This window comes from Gracilinanus agilis, chromosome 3 (assembly GCF_016433145.1).
Source record: "Gracilinanus agilis isolate LMUSP501 chromosome 3, AgileGrace, whole genome shotgun sequence".
NCBI classification, from domain to species: Eukaryota; Metazoa; Chordata; class Mammalia; order Didelphimorphia; family Didelphidae; genus Gracilinanus; species Gracilinanus agilis.
The window spans coordinates 193,513,306-193,535,012 of NC_058132.1; the positions used below are offsets into that span (position 1 = coordinate 193,513,306).

Here is a 21,707-nt window from a genome sequence, read left to right on the forward strand (position 1 = left end):
ACTGTTTGCTGGCACAAACTGACAACTCTATTGCCTTAACAGTTCTGGGTCACAGTTCCAGAGTGGAAAGAAGTATCTGTGATGGGTCACAAGGGAGCAGGGGCCCTGGTCACAATTCAAGGTACTTGCAACTTTAGAAGTGCAAGAGTCATTTCTTGGTAAAGACCACAACTCTCTCAGAATAACACCATCTTGGAAGCACTGAAAATTTGCAAACCGCCAGAACCAACTCTGAAAACAGAAGTACAAAAAAACCTAAAGCTTGGCACAATGCCTCTGCACCACAGGTGAGCAGAGACTAATCTTAACATAAAAAAGTTAAGAAATAGGCTGAGAAAATGAGCAAATGATTAAAAAAAAAAAAAAAGCTACTATAGACCATGAAAGACTACTGCAATGGCAGGACACACCAAGACAGAAACTTAGAAGAAGATCACAATGTTAAAACATCTACGAAGTAAGCCCCTCAAAGAAAAATGCCAAATGGACCCGAAGTCAGCAAGAGTTCCTAGAAGAGTTAAAGAGAGAGAGATAAAAGTGGTAGAGGAGAAAAGAAATGAGAATGATTTAAGAAAATTGTGAAAAAAGAATAAACAGCTTGGTAAAAGAGGCACAAAAAATACTTAAAGGAATACTTAAACACACACACACACACCAGAATTGGTCTAATGGTAAAGAGGGACCAAAATTCATTCTCTTTCTTTCTTCCTTTTTCCTTTCTTTCTTTTGCTTTTTTTTTTAGTGACATGGCTAATTTGGGGATGTTTCACATGTTTTCACATACATAATTGATCTCAGATTGCCTTCTTTAGTGAAGAGAGAGGGGTAGAAGAGGAGAATCTAGAACTCGAAGTTTAAAAAGAAAAATGTTTAATGAATGAAAGAAAAAAGAGAAATATGTGGATAATTTATATGAATTGATGCGAAGTGAACAGAACCAAGAGAAAAATCTATATAGAACAGCAATATCTTAAATAGAATCAACTGTGAAAGACTTAGTAAAGCTGATCAATACAATGACCCATTGCAACTCCAGAGGACTCATGACATGAATGGACCCACTTATTGAGAGAGAACTAATGGACTCATATAGTAAAGGACTGAAACATTTTTTTCCTTAATGTGGAAATAAATTTTGCATGACATAATATCTACAATAGGTATCATTTCTTGGTGTCTCAGTGGATGGGAGATTAGTGGAGGGACAAAGAGAATTTAGAACTAAAAATACTTAAAAGATAAACTGATGAAAATAGTTTTCCATATAACAACTACATTCTGGCCCCCATGTCTTTGCTTAGGCAAATCCCTATACCTAGAATACTCTCCTGAACACTCCGATCAATAGTGATCCATGTTCCAAAATTATTTTGCATTTACTTTGTACATATTTTGTGTTCCCTTATGTGTGCACGTGTTGTTTTGTTCCTAGGCAGCTCCTAGTCAGCAGGGATTTTTTCACATTTGTCTTTGTGCCTTTAATAATATTAATAATAGCTGTCATTCATATAGCTCTTTGAGGTTTGCAAAGTGCTTATTTCATTTATTCCTCACAACCTTGGGAGGTAGATGCTATTATCATCATTTTATAAATAAGGAAAATGAAGCAGAGACCATAAGTGACTTGCCCAGGGTCATGTAGTCAATAAGACCTCAAATTCAGGTCTTCCTTACTCCAAGTCAAGCAATCAGGCCCCATATTACCTAGCTACCATCTGTACCATCTAGGACAGTGATGGGCAAACTGTGGCCCCCTGAAATGTTCTATCTGGCCCGTGACATTACTCCTAATCTAACGAATACAATGAGTAGGATACAATACAATGAAACTTCGAAAGAGTTGCCTTAGAAACAGACTGACAGATGAGCATTTCCTTTCCTTTGGTCCCCTCTTTAAAAAGTTTGCCCATCACTGATCTAGGACATTGCTTGGTATTTACAAAAGGTTCAACTGACTGGCTTCACTTGCTCTGTCCCTATGACCTAATCTTTTCCCAGGTTCTAGAAATGTCATGTCTACATTCCTTTTCTATTTGCCTAGCAGGCTCTCCCTTCTCCAAAACATTCTCTACATTGTTCCCAATTCATTTTCTAGGCCTGTCATAGTGACTACGCCTCTTCTACTTCCAATTATTCCTCCATCAACCCCCAAATTCAATTAGGGGCCTTTTCCTTCAGTCTTTGGCTATTCTCATCTCAGCCGCCTGGTTTTATCTTTCTATGCCTCCAATTCATTTTCTCTGTTCAAACTTTTAAACTTATGTTTCTTTTACAGCATATGTTATAAAGTTCCCTAAAGCATTCATTAATTAACTCACTCATTTAGCAAATATTTATTGAGGTACCATGCTAGATAGATACTAAGATATATAAGACATCATTCCTGACTTTAAAAAAGGTTTCAACCTAGTAAAAGAAAAAATATTCATAAAGGACATAAATCAGTTTCTAACTAGCTAAGTACTTTCTAATTACAAAAATACTATATGTTTGTCTGCCAAAACTGATGTCCCATTTTGGAGTGAAGAAGTCCTTTGTCAGTCCTTTGCCAAATAGATGAATAATATTAGCCCACATTTATGCAGCATTTTATGATTTACAAAACATTTTCCTGATAACAACCCTGAGAAGCAGGTAGTATGAGTAATGAGAGGTTAAGTAACTTACCCAAGATCACACAACTAGTGTTAAAGCTGGAACTTGAACCTGGATCTGCCAAATCCAGTGCTTCCTCCACTCTACCACACAGCAGGTCCAAAATGAATTGTCTTTAGTCTACAAATGAGGAGGCAAAAGAAAGAGGAGCCCTGTATCTTCCCTCTTTTCACAAAAGTCCCTCTATTTTAGAAAGTGGCCTCCATTCCCATTAAAACCAAGGAATCACATTTTTCTTCTAGTGCTCTTGAGCCCTGCCCAATTCAATTCTTGACAAAAAAATCAATCCTACTCTAGGCTAATAAGGGGAAGTTTTGCATAATGGCATACGTTAGCCCACTGGCAAGATTAATACTAATTAAAAAGAGCTAACCTTCCTAAGGACAAAGAAGACTCCTTCACACCAGGGATGGATGCAAGTGGGGAGGCTTTCTTAAAGAAACTTCCCCATGGTCACCTGTTTATCTGTACTTCTACTAGCCTAGTTATGAGTAACATGCAGTCCTTTTTAGCCCGATATAAATAAAAGTTAAAGGGATGGAGCTTTGACAAATTCCTAAACAAATGAGACTGTTTCTTTGAGAAAGGACACACCACGCTATATTGTGGGTCTCTGACTCATTCTACAGCACCAGTTACCTAAACCCATGGCAGATGTAATCACTCCTACTGAATGGAACTACCAGCAAATTCCAGCCTTATTAGCATCAAACAAAAAGATGCCAACACTTTAAAAGAGTAAAATACAAGCAAAAGTCCTTGTCAAAATCTGTGAAGTTTAAAATAAACACACACACACAAACATATACATATACTCTGTGACTCCCTCCCTCCAACTACCCATATCTTAACAAGGTCTTTTCAGCCAGTCAAAAAAGTATTAGTTCACTTTAAAAAACTCCTCCATCCATCTAATAACAAAAACTGAACACTAGTATAGGTTCATCAAGGTCCTGACTATTGCTCACAAAATAAAATGCATACTCTCTGCTAAATGATTACTGTTAAACTAAATCTTTAGAAAGTAGTCTCTACGATTGCTTCCACAACCTTACTGCCCCTGTCCACTCTTACATGCCTTGCAGTGCACTTTTCTTCCTCATCGCTAATCTGATACTATCTCTCCAAGGAAATCAAAGACCTCTTAACTGCCAAGTTCAATAGCATTTTCTCAGGCCTTACTCTCCTTCATCTCTGTAAAGTACCTTCTCCTTAATACTATCTTCTAGCTTCAATGACACTATGGACACTTTCCCCTAGTTCTCCTACCTGTGCATTCACTTCTCAGTGCTCTTTCTAGGTTCAACTTTCCCCTCCTATCCCTAAAGACCTTGACCCTGGCTCCCTGGTCTTTTCTCTTCTCTACCCTGGCAATCTCACCAACTTCTACAGCTTCAATTACAGCATTATGCATATCTATATAAGATGTGTTCCTCTGAGTTCCATTCTCACATCCAATGACTCTGATGAACATCTGTATGTACATATCCTCCCAGGACCACAAATTCAACATAACTAAAAAGAACTTGTAGTGGACACAGCATCAGGCTTAGAGTCAAGAAGACCTGAGTTCAAACTTGGTCTCAGACACTTATTAACTACGTGACCCTGAGTAAGTCACTTAACTCTGCCTGCCTCAGTTTCTTCAGCCAGAAAAATGAGCCGGAGAAGGTAATGGCAAACCACTCCAGTAGTTTTGCCAAGAACTCCCAAATGAGGTCACAACAAGTCAGACATGACTGAAAAATGGCTAAACAAAACAAAAAGAAATTACCATCTTCCCTGATACCTGTTAAGGCAGCATCAACCTCCTAATCTCTCAGGCTCAAAACTCCAGAGTCATCTTTAACTTTCTTCTCAATTATACAACTCTAATCAGTTGCCAAGTCTCATTACTGCTTGCTCCAAGGTTACCAAATGTCCTCACCTCTGCAACTCATCCTATTAGCTCAGGATCTCGTTACCTCATTCCTATGTTGTTGTAATGGTCTCCTATCTGGCCTTCCTTGCTCTAATCTCCCCCTCTTTAATCATATACCTGAGAAAGTGATTTTCTGAATACATACAAGTCAAACCATGTCACTCTACCATTTTTTTTTCTTTTGCAACCAGATCCCCTTATGTTGTCCAGACTAGAGATGCATGTCCCCCACAGGCCCAACTCCACCACTGAATGGCAATGGAATTCTGATCTGCTCCATTTCTGACCAAGGTTAGTTTGCTCTTTCTTAGGTAACCCAGTGGCACTCCACTTTGTGGGGCTCACCAGAGCAGCAACAGACTTAGTGTGGGTACTCAATCAGTTTTAGCCCACTACAGCTCAGAATTTCTAAGCTCAAGTGATTCCACAGCCTCAAACTACTCAGGAACTCAACTACTCTGTGCTGCTATACCTGGCCATTCCACTGATCAAAAAAACTTCACTAAATTCCCATTGCATAAAAGGAAAAAACATAAACTTCCTAGACTTGTATTTAATGTTCTATATAATCTGGCTCCAAACTACTTTTCCATTCATTTTATACTTCTCCTCCCTTTGTGAACTCCCACATTCCAGAAAAACTGGATTACACCCAATCTAGTCCTCCTCTCCCCACATCTGCTCATTCATTGTGAATGTCTCCTACTCTGGGAAAATATTCCATCACATTTTTCTAGTTGAAAACCTTCAAAACTTACTTCAGATGCCTATTCCTTCATGAAACTTTTCCTAATTATCCTCCTTAATTTAAAAATAAAATAAAAAATAAAAAAACCTTCATCTCTCTCAACTGTTTGCCTGGAGATTTTAACACTTTTATCGCCAGATCTTTTGCCCCAGGTCTGCCACTATTCTGACTAGTGGATGCTTCTCCTGGCCCACAATATCAGAAAAACTCCATCTTACTCTTCTCCCCAACATCTCCTCCCTAATATTGTCAATAGTATCCTTTTCTGCTTCTCCCTTCAGTTCAAATCATGGTCAGATCAACTCTGACAGTTTCTGAAAGGAGTGTGTCAATTTCCAACCTTTCTCCTCCTATTGGAACAAGAAGTTTCTCTGAGACAAGGGCTGCCTTTGCTTTTGTATTCATATCCTCAGTGTTTAAAAGTACTTAATAAATATTAACTTAAGTCATATTTACTAAATACAGTGCTATACTTAGTTTTTTTTTCATTCATTCATTCATTCTTGTGTCCCTATCACATTGTACTTATACTATAGTATATCTCACCACACCCCATAAGATTATAAATTTCTTGAGGGGTTTTGTTGTCCTTTATCTTTGTATCTTCTCTTGAACTTAGTAAAATGTCCTATATATAATGTTTAATAAATGCTGATTGAACTTTGTTTTCACTTTCCAGAGACACCTTTTGGGTGACCTTTCCTATTACATTCACAATGTTAGAAAAATGAGACCCCACGTTTTTTCCCTTTCTCCTTCCCCTAACAAAGTACTGATTAAATTGAAGAATAAGGCCAATACTCAAGGGGAAAAAAATATTTCTAATGCCTCTGCATTCTCCTGAAATGTATGCCTAACAAAGTAAAATTAGATGAGAAAGAAACACAAACCTAAAACAGAACCTAGGCCTCTTTTCCAACTGTCCCCTATTCTTTTCCCACTTCTAGATTTAATAACTAAATATTCAGTCAGAAAGACTAGAAGAATAAGTACCTTTGTTGAATTTTTATGGGAATTATTTGAGTCATTGCAAATAATAATTGGAATATCATTTGTCAAGGTAGAAATGCCAAATTTTCAAATTTAAGCTCAAATTAATGCAATTTATTAATCCACACAAAATAGATACTGTATTTCCAAAAGGCTCAATGCAAATTGTTCTCTAATGTGCACTCTGGGCCTAAGAAAATAGTCTTCTGCTTATATGTTCTTTGTGGAACCAAATAAAATCTTATAAGTAAATTTGTCAAACCAAAATAGTTATGAAATAAAAATACAGCAAACATATCTGGTAGAAGGGAGACACCCAGTGGCAGAAATCTAGAATTATGGTTTTCCATCATAGCTTGGAGTCAAGGAAAGGATATTTCTAAGTCTCTCTACCCACATCCTATTCTCCACCCAGTTTGCTTCAGCTGAATTCAGCAAACATTAATTAAGTGCCTACTGTGCACAATTCTGGGCACCAGGGATACAATGGCAAAACACAAAATTGTACCTTCCCTCAAAATGTCTACATTCTTTCTGGAGGAATACAACATACACACAAGTAAATATAACATGAGACAACTCAAAAAAGAGAGAGAACACTAGCAGCTATAGGAATCAAGATGTCTTCTTGGAGGAAGATGGCACCTAAGCTGAGCAGAGAAGTCTAAAAGGCAGAGATGGAGAGGGAGAGCATTCCAGGCATTGAACACCATGCATTCAGAAGCCAGAGAGGGAGGATGTTGAATATAGGGAACAACATGTAGGCTGACTGGACTGGAATATCAACGGTGGGAAGGGTGGTATCATGAAATAAGGCTAGAAAGATAGGCTGAGGACAAGTTGTGAAAGGTTAAATGCACATAAGACATTTCAAAAGGTATTGGGGGAATGTCAAAAGTTTTTGAGCAGGAGAGAAGATATGAGGCAGTTAGAGGGAGAATAAGGAAAGACTGGACATAAGGAGAACATGTAAAAGTCTGTTACAGAGTCCAGAAAAGAGGTGGCAAAGGCTAGGAGCTGCATAAAAAGAAAAGAAACAGATGCAAGAGATGCTATGGAGATAGGAGAGACAAGACTTGGCAGGGTCTTCATCCCAGAATCCTAACTTTGGAACGCCTAACATTCTCAGTTTATTTTGTTTAATTTTTTTCAATTAAGCAAAATCCAGGGGTCTTTTTTTTTTTTATTTCCTAAACAGCTTATTTTAGACACAGGGTCACATACACATGCCAGTCATCTTGAAAGCTAATGATTACATTTTAGGTTTTAAAACAAAGTGTTCAAACACATAGACACACACACACACACAAACTAAGAGGGTGATTATACAGCATTTAAGTTGTACAAGCATTGTTGCTTATTTATATTAATATTTTAATTTTAATAAAATTAATATTTATTAGGTTATACTTGTTGCTATAGAATCCTCATTCTTTTTAAGAAATCTAACAATAATTCCATTTGAGGAGTTTCTTTGCAAAAGAAAATCTTCAACTATGTGATTCACACTATGGCACCTTGGCTTATTTAAATACATTAAATGCAATATTGTGACCAAAGCTTATCTACCTACACATATGGATAACCACATTAAATATTAGCTACTTTATGTTAGTCTAACATGAGACCTTTTTTTAAGTTTGGTATTTGAAGAAAAAAATCTAGCCAAATCCCTGGCAACCAAACTGAGTATCTTTGTTAATAAAATTATGTGCAAAAAACTATAAAGATGATACATTAAGAAAACCAGATAAGTTGTCTTAAGGTGATTTTTTTTCATGAAATTTTTTGGACCTGTTTAACATTACTACAATATAATTTAGATTCATTCTTGGATAAAGTTTGACCTCAGATTAAATTTACATTTACAAAATAGTAACTACTGTCACCAATTAAGAGTAAGAAACAAAACCAAAGACTATCTAATCTGTTACTTCCACATTTTCAAGTGTTCTTTTTTCTACTGCACCAAGAAGAGTTAAGCATTCCAATCTAGGAGACTGAGGATTGTCATGACTTTAAGAAAAAAAGATAAGTTTGAAGGTGGGGTAGATTTAGGAGCAATGGTAAGTTTTGTCTTAGAACTGATATGTCTATGAGATGTACAGCAAGCAATTGATGACATGGGCCTGGTATTCAGGAGAAAGAATGGGACAACATATGTAGATCTGGGAGTCATCTGGGTAGAGACGATAAGGGACTGGATCAGTGAGAACCTAGGCTGCAGCAAGAAAGAATAGAAAGAAAAGCCAAGTGTGGACAAGGCAATAATGCCCTAGGAATATTTACAATAGGAAGCAAGCAATGGATGATGTTCCAGCAAAGGAGACTAAGAAGAACTGGACAGGCAGGAGAAGAAATAGGAAAGAATAGTTATGAAAGCCAAAGAGAGACTATCTAGGAAGATGGCACTGCACAGAATAACATCAAGAATGACAAGAAGAACAATGAGAAGGAAAAAAAGGCTATATGACTTAGAAATTAAGAAATGAGAATGGAAAGGACAGTTTCTATCACCAAAACTCCTTCTTCTCTTCTTTCTAATATCTATTTCCCAAATGAAAAAGAAAGAAAAACAAAACCTCTATTACAAACATGTATGGTCAAACAAACAAATTTCCCCCCTTGCCATGTCCCAAAAAAATATGCCTGATTCTACTCTCTGAATCTTTCTGACTTCCTATCAGAACAGTGGGAATCATGTTTCTTCATGAGTCCTTTGGAATCATTGTTGTTCATTGGCTGATCAGAATTCCTAAGTCTCTCAAAGTTGTTCATCTTTACAATGTTGTTGTCATGATATAAATAGTTCTTCTGATTCTGCTCACAGCATTCTATATCAGTTCAGACAAATGTTTCCAAGTTTCCTTGAAATTGTCTTCTTCAGCATTTCTTACAGCAAATTAGTTTATCATAACATTTCTATGGCAGAATTTATTCAGCTACTGTCCAACTTATAGGCAGCCAACCCCTCAGTCTCCAATTCTTTGAGGCTGCAAAAAGCTACTATAAATATTTTTGCACATCCTAAAAGGTTTTTTTGCTTAAAATTAATCCCTCCCTTAATCTATCTTCACTCTTATCCTTCCCTTTCTCTTCTCCCCTTTCCCTCCTGTTTCCTTGTTGAGTGAAATATATTTTTATAACTCACTTCATGGTTTTCTTCTTCTCTGATCAATTCAGAGTGATGTTCAAATGTCAGGTAAAAACCCCTTCTTCATTATTTGTATAGTTATCTACTTGCACACTCCAATTATGTGAGACAATCTTTCCTAATCTGGCTCTCCTTCCCACCCCCAGTATATTCCTTTTTCTCTCTTTCCAGTTTTCCTTTAATATAGTCAAGACATATTAGAACTATTCCCAGGCCCACTACCTAATTAATTAGACTCCCTCTAAGATCAGAAAGCATGAGTTTATAATGAGTTATGTACCTCTACATGTAAATAACAAGGTAGATCCTGACCTGAGAGTTGGCATAATATGAATACTCCTGATTTCTTTCAGAGTGTTAAATGGCTAACTCTAGGATAAAGACTGTGCAGAACTAGCTGTGTGATACTGGGCACTTAACTTCCATTGCCTAGCCATTACAGCTCTTGTGCCTCAGAACCAATACAAAGAATTGATTCTAAGATGGAAGTTAAGGGTTAAAAAAAAAAAAAAAAAGACTGGGCAAAGAGGAAAGTGGTGAGAGAACAAAGAGGGATAGAGGTATTAGAGAATGCAATAATGATAAAGAGTAGGTTTAGGAGTGAAAAGGCAAAGAAAAATATTGAAGGATAGGAAAGTATAAACCAAAAGGTAATTTTTAAGAGTTTATGTTCATAGACCTGGAATAGTTCTAGATAATGGCTAGAGCTGAATGGTGATCATTATTGGGAGAGGCTATGGTCAAGTAAAGATGTAGGTCATGAGAGATGAAAAGACTGATGAATTAGGGGACCAAGTTGTTCCAAGAAACATGATTATATACTTTAAAGTTTTCAAGTATCAGGGTAGAAGTAAAGGTGGAAAGGAAAACTGTAAGGTTCTGAATTCCTTCACAAAGGAAATAGAGTGGCTTAGAAATCAAAAGATTACAGCCACAAAGACCAGGACCAAGGGATATTGGTTGATGCAGTGAACCCCAAAGTTGGCCAAAGAAGGAAGATAAGAAAGCAACAATGGAAAGCAATGACTCTTCTTCCTAGCCCAGAATGTTGGGGAACAAAAATGTCTGTGAGTAATGTTCATTAAGCACAAACACTGGAGGCCAGTGTTCCCCAAAATGCGACCTTTCAAGTGTAATCCTTGTTATTACCACCATCTTTAGTTATCAGACTGTTTCACTAGGAGGAAGAGTATGAATGCTGACACCAAGCTTCTCTTCCCCAAGACTCACAAAAGGGCTTACCTTAAAGGCTGAAAAAAATATATGCAAATGCAAACTTGGAAAGGTGAAGACAGAAGAAACTCTCCCTCCTTTAAGCCAAAGCCTGCCTTACCTAGGCTGAGCTAATATTGTCTCAGCTATCATTATTCTTCTTTTCAGAGAGGCAAAAGTATTGCCCTAGCCCTATTACCAATGTGTATCCTTTATACAGCTTTCCCAAGCCTGCTCTATTTAGATTAGGGGTTCTTAATGTCAGGTACACAAATTGTGTTCTAATATAACTGGTTTCCTATGTATCTTGATTCATCTAAAGAAGGGTTCAAGGTCTTCACTAGACTGCCAGAGGGTCTGTGATACACAAAAATGGTTAAGAACTTCTCCTTTAAATGGAATTAATGAAAAAACATTTTTTTAACTAATGAAAATTTTAAAACAATGTCAAGAGATTTTGTGTGTATAGTAAAATGCTGAAGATTAAGGGAAAGCAAAACAAAAAGAACCTCCATGGGCACCTAATGACTTGCCAAATCCACAATAATTTTCTGAGCTCCTGCTATGTACCTCCAACTGCAATGAATCCATCAAGAAACCATCCTGGAAATTATCCTCCCACCTCGTTTGTTAATAAGGACAGAAAAAGGAACAAAAGCAGGATGCCATCTTTATTCAGTTAAGAGAAAGGAAGTAAGCCCTGGAGCTTAGCTGCATGAAGCTAGCTCCTGAAACTTCCCAGTTCCTCAGAGCTTACCATATAGATCAGGTCCATGGGCTGTAAAAACATTATACAAAACAATGTTGAGAGGGGCAATCACCAATTTCCCATAGTAGTAGCTATCAATGATCACTGTCGGTACCTAGAAAGAAAAAATTCAAATCTATAATTTAACTCAATTAAAAAACATTAACAAAAAGAGCAGAATCAGGAGAACATTGTACATAGAGATTGATAAATTGTGGCACAATCGAATGTAATGGATTTTTCTACTAGCAGCAATGCAATGACCCAGGACAATCCAGAGGAAGAGAAAGAACACTATCCACATCCAGGGAAAGAACTGTGGGAACAGAAACGCAGAAGAAAAATATATGATCGACCATGTGGTTCAAGGGGATATGATTGGGGATTTTGACTTCAAATAATCACTCTATTGCAAATATTGATAATATGGAAATAGGTTTTGAACAATGATACATGTAAAACCCAGTCGAATTGCTCATCGGTTCTGGGAGGGGGGAAGAGAGGAGGGGAGGAAAAGAACATGAATCATGTAACCATGGAAAAATATTCTAAATTAATTAATTAAATCAAAAATAAAAACATTAACTAAGACAATGCTTCATAGAACATTTTGAGTGCTTTGACATATAATAGGAATGTAATAGATACTTGTTGGGGGCAAGTAGGTACCCAGTGGATAAAGAGCCAAGCCTACAACTGGAAGGCACAGGTTCAAATCTGTTCTCAGAAATGTCTTAGCTGGGTGACCCTGAGCAAGTCACTTAACTCTCATTGCCTTAGCCTTTACCACTTTTCTGCCTTGGAACCAATACTTAGTATCTATTCTAAGATAGAAGGTAGGGTTTAAAAAAAAATACATACTTGTTGGTTGACTGATTGGGGGATGCATCAGTAAGAGTTCTTGCTCATAGAACCCATAATCTTGTAGGAAGAAAACAAATACATGTATAAAAATAGTACAAATAAATTAAAATAGATAAGCACACAGAAGACTGGTGTGTCTTAAAAGGATGAATAGTATTTCCAGTGGCTAAGAGAGTTAGAGGGAGAGAGTTATTCCAGGCTTAGAGAATGGTATGAACAGAAGAAAGTGGACAGAAATGTAGAGGACCTATCCAGGAGACATAGAATCATCCAATTTGCTGAAGCTAAGAGTAATGGAATAGAGTAGATGGGTATGAATGTGATATACCAGATTTTAGAGGGTTTTCAATACTGAGCAAATGATGCTATAGTAATTTTGTACAAGGTTGATGCTTCTTAATTTAACTTATTTTCTCTTTTATTCTCTGTTTCATAGCCATTGACACAAACAAAATATGCAAACAAGAAAAAAGAAGTCATGTGAAACTATAAACTTCCATTATTTACATATTAACAGGAAAGTGATAAAAGTCCTATTTGTCTCCATGTCCCCTTCTCATCTCTCTGTCGTCTTTTTCTGGAATGTTTCACTGCTTTATCATTTGAATAGCTGAAGTTAGAACGTATCTAAATTAACTTGACTGGAAGTTCTACACTATCTTCCTCCTTTAAATTCTTCAAATTCTCCAAGTTTTCCATTTAACACAATTAAATATAGAAATAAAAGACTCACCAGAAAGAGTACTAAAGCCATTAGTGACCAGTGAAGAAAACTCTGCCACCTTCTTTTTATGATCAGCAAATCAAAGGCAATAGGTAATCTAGAACATTCAACAGGGAAACAGTAATTGAGAAAAGCCACTTTGAAGCCACCAACAATAATAATGAATATTTGAATAGCACTTTGAAGTTTGTAAAGCACTTCCTTCAGATAACTCAGAGTGATACTACTATCCCATTTTATAGATCAATGTAATTCAGAAAAGCTAAGCCACATGGCCGATAAATTTCAGAGCCAGGCCACAAAACCAGGTCTTTTTGGCTCCACTACCATCTTTTTTGTTTATGCTCAAAACATATACATTTTCTACTATTTTTGGCATCTTTTCTGCAAATCATTGAAAATAACTCCATTCAGGTGATCATTATTAGCAGTGATGTCAAAGCCATGGCTATAGATGACTGGGCTGGGAACAGAAGCAGTAGGGACTGGTGTATGTGGAAAGAGTGAAGCTAAGGGCTCTTGACTTCTAGAAAGCCTCTCACAGACATCTTAAATTCAGCATGTCTGAAGCAGAACTCATTATTTCTCTCTCTAAAGCCACTTCTCTTCCAAATTTCTCTAGTCTCACTGTCAGCCTTAACTCCTCACTCATATTTACCTCACGTATCCAGTTTCATAAGTCCTACTTTTTCTATCTTCACAACATTTCTTGATCCCCTTCTATCCATTCACACAAAACTGCCAACTTGATGTAAGTACAAGACCTCATCACCTCATGTCTGGAACACTGAAATATCCTGGTCTCACTTCCTCAAGTCACAGCTCACTCCAATCCATCATCTAAGGAATTGCCAAAGTGATCTTACTGAGATGAAGGTCTGACCATCTGACCATGTTACATCATACCTCATTTGATAAAACTACAGTGGTTTCTCATTACCTCCATAATCAAATGTAAAATCCTTTGTTTGGCATTTAAAGCCCTTCACAACCTGGCCCCTTCCTACCTTTCTAGTCTCCTAACTCTTTATTTCCAACCATGTACTCTGTGATCCAACAGCACTAGCCTTCTTGCCATTCTTCTCATACAACATTCCATTTCCAAACTGTATACCTTTTCACCATGCCAAGAATGTGCTCCCTCTTTACTTCAGCTTCCTTGGCTTCACTGAATCCCACATTCTGCAAGAGATCCTCCCCATTCACTGCTATAGCTTTCCCTTAGATTACTTCCTAATTACTCTGAGGGCAACCAGGTGGCATGAGTACCAGGGGTGGAGTCAGGAAGGCTCATCTTCCTGAATTCAAATCTGGTCTCAGACACTTAGTAGCTATGTGACCTTGGGCAAGTCATTTACCCCTGTTTGCCTCAGTTACCTCTTCTGGAAAATGAGCTGGAGAAGGAAATGGCAAACTACTCCAGTATCCTTGCCAAGAAAACATCAAAATGGTGTCACAAAGAATGAGACAGGACTGAAAACAACTGAGCAACTGAACTACCTATCAATCACTGTCAAAATGATGTTCCCCCTCCCCATTAGAATATGAGTTCTTTAAGAGCAAGGACATGTGTTTTCTTTTCTTTGCATCCTGAAAACTTAAGTACAGTGCCTCAACATGGTAAGTGCTTAATAAATGTTTGTTGACCAAATGAACTCTATTTTGGGTCTGTTTCAAAGGATGGCTTGCTGGGTAGGAAAAGAAGAAAAATGATACATTTCTTAAAAAAGGAACTCTAAAAACAAAAGATAGCAATACAAATTTTTCAAAAGAATGTAAACTCAAAAAAATTAAAAATACAAACAAAAAACAAAAAACCCAAAAGAATGTAAACTCCTTGAGGGCAGGGACTTCAATTTTGTATTTATATACACAGTGCCTAACACATAGAAAATAATAAATGCTTGATTGACTGCCTGAAATGCTTCCATAGATGATTCATCATACCTCTTCCAACTGCTGCTATTCCTTATCTGCTTGGTTTTCTTTTTTACCTCTTTAGCTAGTTTATCAAATTCTTTTGAATAGCTCTGGATATCATCTAAAGCTTTAGCAATGTTCCAGGACTTGATATAATTGGCATGATGTCATCTGAAAACAGGTGCATTGAATGACCTCACTAACTAACATGGAACAGTACTTCAATTTGAGCTTTATTGGATATCCTCCAAAACAGTGGTAAACTCCTTTGGAAACCATTTATCTCCCTGTTTTCTGCCTCACTTGATATTTATGATCAGAGGGTCACTGAACCATGAAGTCTACAAGAAATAAAACTCCCCCAGAAGTGATGATCGACTACTTCCCATTCCCATTCATTCCTCTCCCCCAGGTATCCTTCATATGCTCCTCCCAATCTTCATAACCTCTTCTCCCATGGGAACCCCTCATTAAACACCAAGCCCACAGACACACACACACAGACACAGACACAGACACACACACACACACACACACACACACACACACACACTCTCACTATTAAGCAAAATCCAAGTTACTCAACCTGGCATTTAAAATGGTCCATCAACTAGGCTACCTTTCCTACCTGACAGCATCTTGTAGAACTCCTTAACAAATCCGAATATACTCACTGGTAAGGCAGGCATTTTTTCAGTGCCCAGCAATAAACCATACTTATTCCTATTTCCATTACTTGGCTAGTATTGTTCTCCCTACTTCGAATGTCTTCCTCTCTGACAAGAAATATTATAAATTTTCACGGAAGCTCAACTATACCATGAAATCTTTCCAAATCAACTCAAGGAATTTTTCAGCTACCCAAGGAACTTTCCTTTACTTTGAATTTCATCAATGCTTCTGTTTAGTCTTAAAACATTATGCAATTACTTATACAAAACCTTGGAACTGTCTTCTAGAGCAGTGGTGTCAAACTCAAATGAAAATAGATACCTACAGGCAACAGACTGATTTAGAAAACTACAAATTAACATTGCCTGTGATGTACTGTGAGGAAGCTAAGTGGTATAGTGGATAGAGAAACAGGCATAGAGTTAGGAAGACTCATCTTCCTGAGTTCAAATTTGACCTCAGATACTTAGTAGCTGTGTGATCCTGGGCAAGTTCCTTAACCCTGTTTGCTTCAGGTTCCTTATCTGGAAAATGAGTTGGAGAAGGAAATGGCAAATCACTCCAGTACCTTTGCCAAGAAAAACCCAAATGGGGTCACAATGAATTGAACACAACTGAAAAAAATGACAGAATTGAAAATGAAAATTATATTTTTTTTATTTTGTTAAATATTTCCAAATTATATTTTGATCCGGTTCAGCTTAAAGGCCACAGGTTTAACAACTCTGTTTTAGGTATTTCTTGCTTTACCAACTTATAGAGAGCAAACTCTATGAAAACAAAGACTTTTTCTTCTACTTTTTGTATCCTCCATGGTACCTTGGCACAGATATTAATATATGATACTGACTAGATAAATACCTGTTTAATTTGTTAGGCAAAAATGACTGGTCAGATTCAGTACCACTCAGCATTCTCTAAGTCACTGGCCTACCCTGACTAGAATATAAACTCTGGGATCATTTCTGTCTTTGTATTCTCAGTGTCTGCTTTACAGACACAAGGACCGGCACTTAGTAAATGCTGCTGAACTAAACTGAATTGGCCTTCTCAGACTTATAGAAGTTCACCTAAGTCCCATATTAAATCCTCTTCCACACTGCAGCCATATCATAGATCCAATTACTGTCTACAAACTTCTGTCTTGCCCAGACAGTTTGCAGATAACTTAGCATTGTGAGTTAATGTGTGAATGGGGAGGGGGGAGCTTCTTACCCTAGAGCTGCACTGAATGGCCAGCCAACAATAGCCCCAGCAGCTATTGCCAGCACAGCAATGGATGTTTTGTCCATGAACCAGCCAGTCATAGCTATCACGGTTGTGTACATACAGAAGCTGCTAGGAAGAAAGGCTGAAAAAAGTACAGAAATGTTTCAAAAACAACAACAAAAATTTAAGTCAACTTATCAAAATCTTCATGAAGATTAACTATCATACACTATAAGGCATCAGGGAACAGAAGCATTTACATACCAGTGGCATGTTACATAATACCACACTAACAAATGGACAGTAAGAAGGATCCATTTTTTTAAAAATTCCATTTCAGTAGTAGTTTCCTATTTCTTGATACATACGCATCAAACGCAACAGAGGATTGTACCTCATATGGAAACCCAAGACCACTGGATGTAGCCTGCAATTTCAGACTCACTATGCTCCAGAAACCCACAGGACTGTCCCAGTTTCATGTACACATTGGAATCAGGGCTTCAAGAGAACCACAGCTGACAGAGAGATACTTCTACTAGTTTTCTAGGGCTGCTCTGAACCAAACCTGTTACTTCATTGTAGTCACAGGTGCTCTAGAAGGCCCTTTCCAGAGCATAGAGAGTTGGCAAGGGCATTACATTATCATCCTGAACCTAATGATATGAACACTTTCACTTCTGGACATTCTTCTCACTTGTAACCATATTAGAAACTTGGGCACCCTACCTCAGGGATCTCCTAATAATAGTACCATATCATATTTAAGAGCTGAAAGGGGCCTAATAGATCAACTAGTCCAACCTGCTCATTTTACAGAAGAGGAAACTGAGGTTCACATATGTGAAATGACTTAAATGAAAATGTTACAGATATAAGTACAGAGCCAGATTTAAACCCAAATATTCTGAATCCAAATCTACTATTAATTCTAATACAATATGCATCTGCCAGTCCTTGGTAGCTGGGCTACAAATTGTCTCTCTCCAGCCAAGGAGCAGGATTTTCCTGACAAAAAACCTCACCCCATAAGCATGGTGCCTGAAGTGAAAAAGTGCCTGCTTACATTTTGCTCCACTTGACAATGAAATGATGTGCCACAGTGTTCCTCAAAAGGCATTTCCTGCTACTCATCTCTTGCTCCACCTATTACTGGGGTAGTAATGATCAGCACCCAATTCCAACAAGAACTGAATGAAGAAGCAAGGAGCTCAGAAAAAGGCTCAGGAGCTCCATGTTCTAATCATGGCTCTGACTGAGAGGATAACTTTGATGCCTTAACATTCTTAACTGCAATATAAAAAAAATCAAATTTAATCCTGGCACCTCCACCAAAGGCTAATCTTGGGAGTAACTCATAAAGTAACTATAAAATATTATAAAGGACAGATTTTCCAGATAAAGGTAGCATAATATTGGTGACATATAAGGCTGACAATTCCATTTGTTAATGTATAGAGAGAAGGGTAATTCAGAATTTTCAAAGACAAAGCCCTGGTTGTCACCTATAGTTCTAAAACCAAAAACTATAGCTCTGGTTTGTTATTCATCTCAAATCGACTTGGGAAAAAGTATTTAGAACACAGAGACAAGAGTTTTTTGAAAGAAAGTGTTTCCTTGTAGAGAACCACAAAAGTACCTTTTTACATCCCAAAAGCATAGGAAAATCTGGGGTTAATTTTATGTTGTAAAGAATTTCATGGATTCACTTTTTAAACTTACACTAAGACAAAATACTCCCTTGTTGCAACTACAAAATCTCTAGGGATATTTTCTCCCCTTGTCTCTTACCTGCCGATGAGCAAAACATCCCACTGCTGAGAACTAAAAATGCTAGCATCAGTCGACTCACATGGAGGCCAAACTTCTTGCACACAGCCCTAGACAGAAGAAAACATCAAATATGGCAGACCTCAGGAACATTTACTTCAAAGAACATAAAAAATTTCTGCACTGGTTAGTGATGAACTGATGATATGAATTAAAATGCAGGGCAGCTGTAACAAACTCATCTAAGACTTTGAACTAATGAGAAACCTAAGGGTGATCAGTCTGAAAGGAAGAGTCCATTGGGATATATAAATGTTCTAGGAACTAAAAGTGCCATAATTATAACAACAAACAGGAAACTAAATAGCTTAAATAGAGGACAGAGAGAAAAAAAAAGATTTAAGATTGTCCTTTAAACATCTAGCTTACTAAGATGCCTACTGAGACTTTTAACAATCATTAAACAAATAAATATTGATATGGAAGGTACTTTTCTAGGGTCAAAGAAGAGCTAAATCCTTCACTGTGGCATCTACCTGCCACCTAACTTTGAGGACAGGAGGAGAAAAGTTATATGGAATACATGTAAGAAGTATTTTTTAAAATGCTAGCCTAGACTGCCAAGGAAATTTTAAAATCCTTACACTTCTAGAACACATAGCAGTTACAAAGCAAATTCACATAAATTATACTACTTAATTCTCCCAGTAACTTTTGAAACCCTTACTTTCAGTCCTAGTAACAACTGTAAGACAAAAGGACAAAAGACTAGGCAAATGGGATTAAATGACTTGCCTAGAGTCACATACCTAGGAAATGTCTAAAGCCAGATTTGAATTCAGGTCTTCTCTACTCCAGGCCTGGCTATCTATTCACCATATCACTTATATGCCCCCTCCAAAAAACTTTCTAAAGGTGATACCAATATTATTATCCCCTCTTACACATAGAAACACAGAATATCAGTGTCATAAGAGCCTCCAAAGCTATCTGATCTCCTCTATATGGGAATAGGAGCCTGCCTTAGATTAAGGCTCTGAGGTTAAGTGGCTTACCAAAAGTCACAAAATTTGAGACAAGTCCAGGTTTACTGACTACACATCCAGGGCACAGGGACAAACAGAACTAAAATGATCATCATAAAAATTAGATATTTGAAAGCTTCCGGTGAGAAAAACAACAGCCACAAGTAACTCTTTGCCTAAAATAAATTGCTTATTTTAAATGAAAAAACACATTGCAGGGAGGAAAAGGAGTGAGGGCACGTTTCAGCCACTGCCATGCATATTGGGAAGAAAATGCATTCTATCTGGTATCCTACACAGTGATTTTCTACAAGCAAAGCTTTCTGTACTCACTTATAAAAGTAAAGTTCACAAACAGAGCTCACAAAAGCCAGGATACATCGCAAAAAGTAAAAGATGAGAACCTAAAAGAAATCCAGAAAAAAAAATAAGAGGTCACAGACACAAGCTAAAACAATTAGAAAAAATAAAACTGAGGAAATAGCTAGGATAATATGGGTTAAGTCAAATAGCTTCTGAAGTATTCACATGGTTATATCTTCTATATTTTAAAGTACTTTTTTAAGCTACTCAGATTGAAACTATTAATTTAAATGAAAAGCATAATTAGAATAGGATCTGCTTATAACTAGAAACATCATCAATTTTCTTTATTAATAACATCAATTTTCAATCTCTATAGCAAATAATTCCCATGATTGAGTAACAAGTAACTAATATACCACATTTTAGGAAGATTACTGACTAACTAGAACTCCACCCAGGATGATGAAAGGACTAGATATCATGCCATAAAAAGATTCACTGAAGGGACATTTAGTTTTAAAAAAAGAATAATTAGGAAGGTTATAATCACTGTCTTCAAATATTTGAAGCATTTATTAAGCCTCTACTAAATGGAAGACACTGTATTAGATTTTAAAGACAAAACATTAATTATTCCCTGACATAGGGAGTTTCCATTCTATTAGGGGAATAAACATGCACAGAGATAAGTAAATACTAAATATACACAAAGAGATAGATAGGGGGACTAAAGAAGACAGCACAAGCCAGTGGGGTAGGTCAGGAAATACCTAACATAGGAGGTGGCACTAGAGCTAAATCCTTGGATAAGAGGCAAAAGCAGCTTGGGTTTGTGTTAGGACTTTGAAAGGAAAACAAACATTAAGAACTAAATGGAGCTGAGCAAGCTAGCATCCTATTTCAAGAAAGGCCTCTATAGATTTTTCTCAGGAGTCCCTAGTAATTGAACCCTCAGGAAGGTAACAGGCAGTTTTCTTTTATTCCATCATCTCACTTTCCATCCTACAATCAACACTGTGTATTGCTTCCAAGGCAGAAGAGCAGTAAGGGTAGGCAATGGGGGTTAAGTGACTTGCCCAGGGTCACACAGCTAGGACGTTTCTGAGGCCAGATTTGAACTGAGCCACCTAGAAGCCTCCAACAGGCAGTTTTTCATAGTAGTTAGACATGTTAATCACAAGAATATCAGAGGATTGAGTACTTCACTTCTAGAAAATATGGCAGGTGGAGTCTTTCAGGGACTTGCAGAGAACATACTATGTTTGTGCTTCTGCCAGTAACAAATAACTATGCACATACTTATTGCAAATCAATCCAGTTACCAGAAGATAGGGCTATAGGATTGCTTCTCTATTCTCTAAGTTATTGATGGGAATAAAGATTCCTTGAAATACTCCAGAGAATGAGAGGTTAGAGAGAAGAAAAATTTGACAGAGAAGAGGAAGGGAAGAGCCCACAGCAATTCTCTGAAACAGGGTAAAATCATGATTCTATTCCAGTAGAAGGTAGGGCTACATCCTCTGAGGAGGAAACACTCCATATGCCACAAGGAATGACCATGTGGATGCACAGGTATCACCAGGAGAAGAGAAGGAGGTGGACAGTGATGGCTGGCAGTGCCTTGAGGAAGGCTGTTATAAGTCGATCTGATGTGAATAAGGATAGACACTGTCTTCCTGAGGTTGCCTCTGGTACAAAAGAGAAAACCTGAAATCTGTTAAGAAGTTGGCAGGAGATAAATGCCATTACCAGAAAAAAGCCAGATGGCTCTGGTAAGCATTCTAAGGTG

General features: G+C 37.3%; 1 protein-coding gene across 2 annotated transcripts in view; it reads right to left on the reverse strand.

Moving 5' to 3' along the window:
- The window catches only part of ALG9 (ALG9 alpha-1,2-mannosyltransferase), a 118,929-nt gene that overhangs the window by 87,971 nt on the left and 9,251 nt on the right, over positions 1-21,707 (reverse strand). For both annotated transcript variants that reach the window (XM_044669371.1, XM_044669370.1), the window contains exons 4-8: positions 19,946-20,016; positions 18,609-18,697; positions 16,824-16,959; positions 13,026-13,113; positions 11,438-11,543 (exon numbers count right to left, since the gene is read on the reverse strand). In XM_044669371.1, the coding sequence (XP_044525306.1) occupies positions 11,438-11,543; positions 13,026-13,113; positions 16,824-16,959; positions 18,609-18,697; positions 19,946-20,016 (490 nt within the window). The remainder of the gene's footprint in view (positions 1-11,437; positions 11,544-13,025; positions 13,114-16,823; positions 16,960-18,608; positions 18,698-19,945; positions 20,017-21,707) is intronic.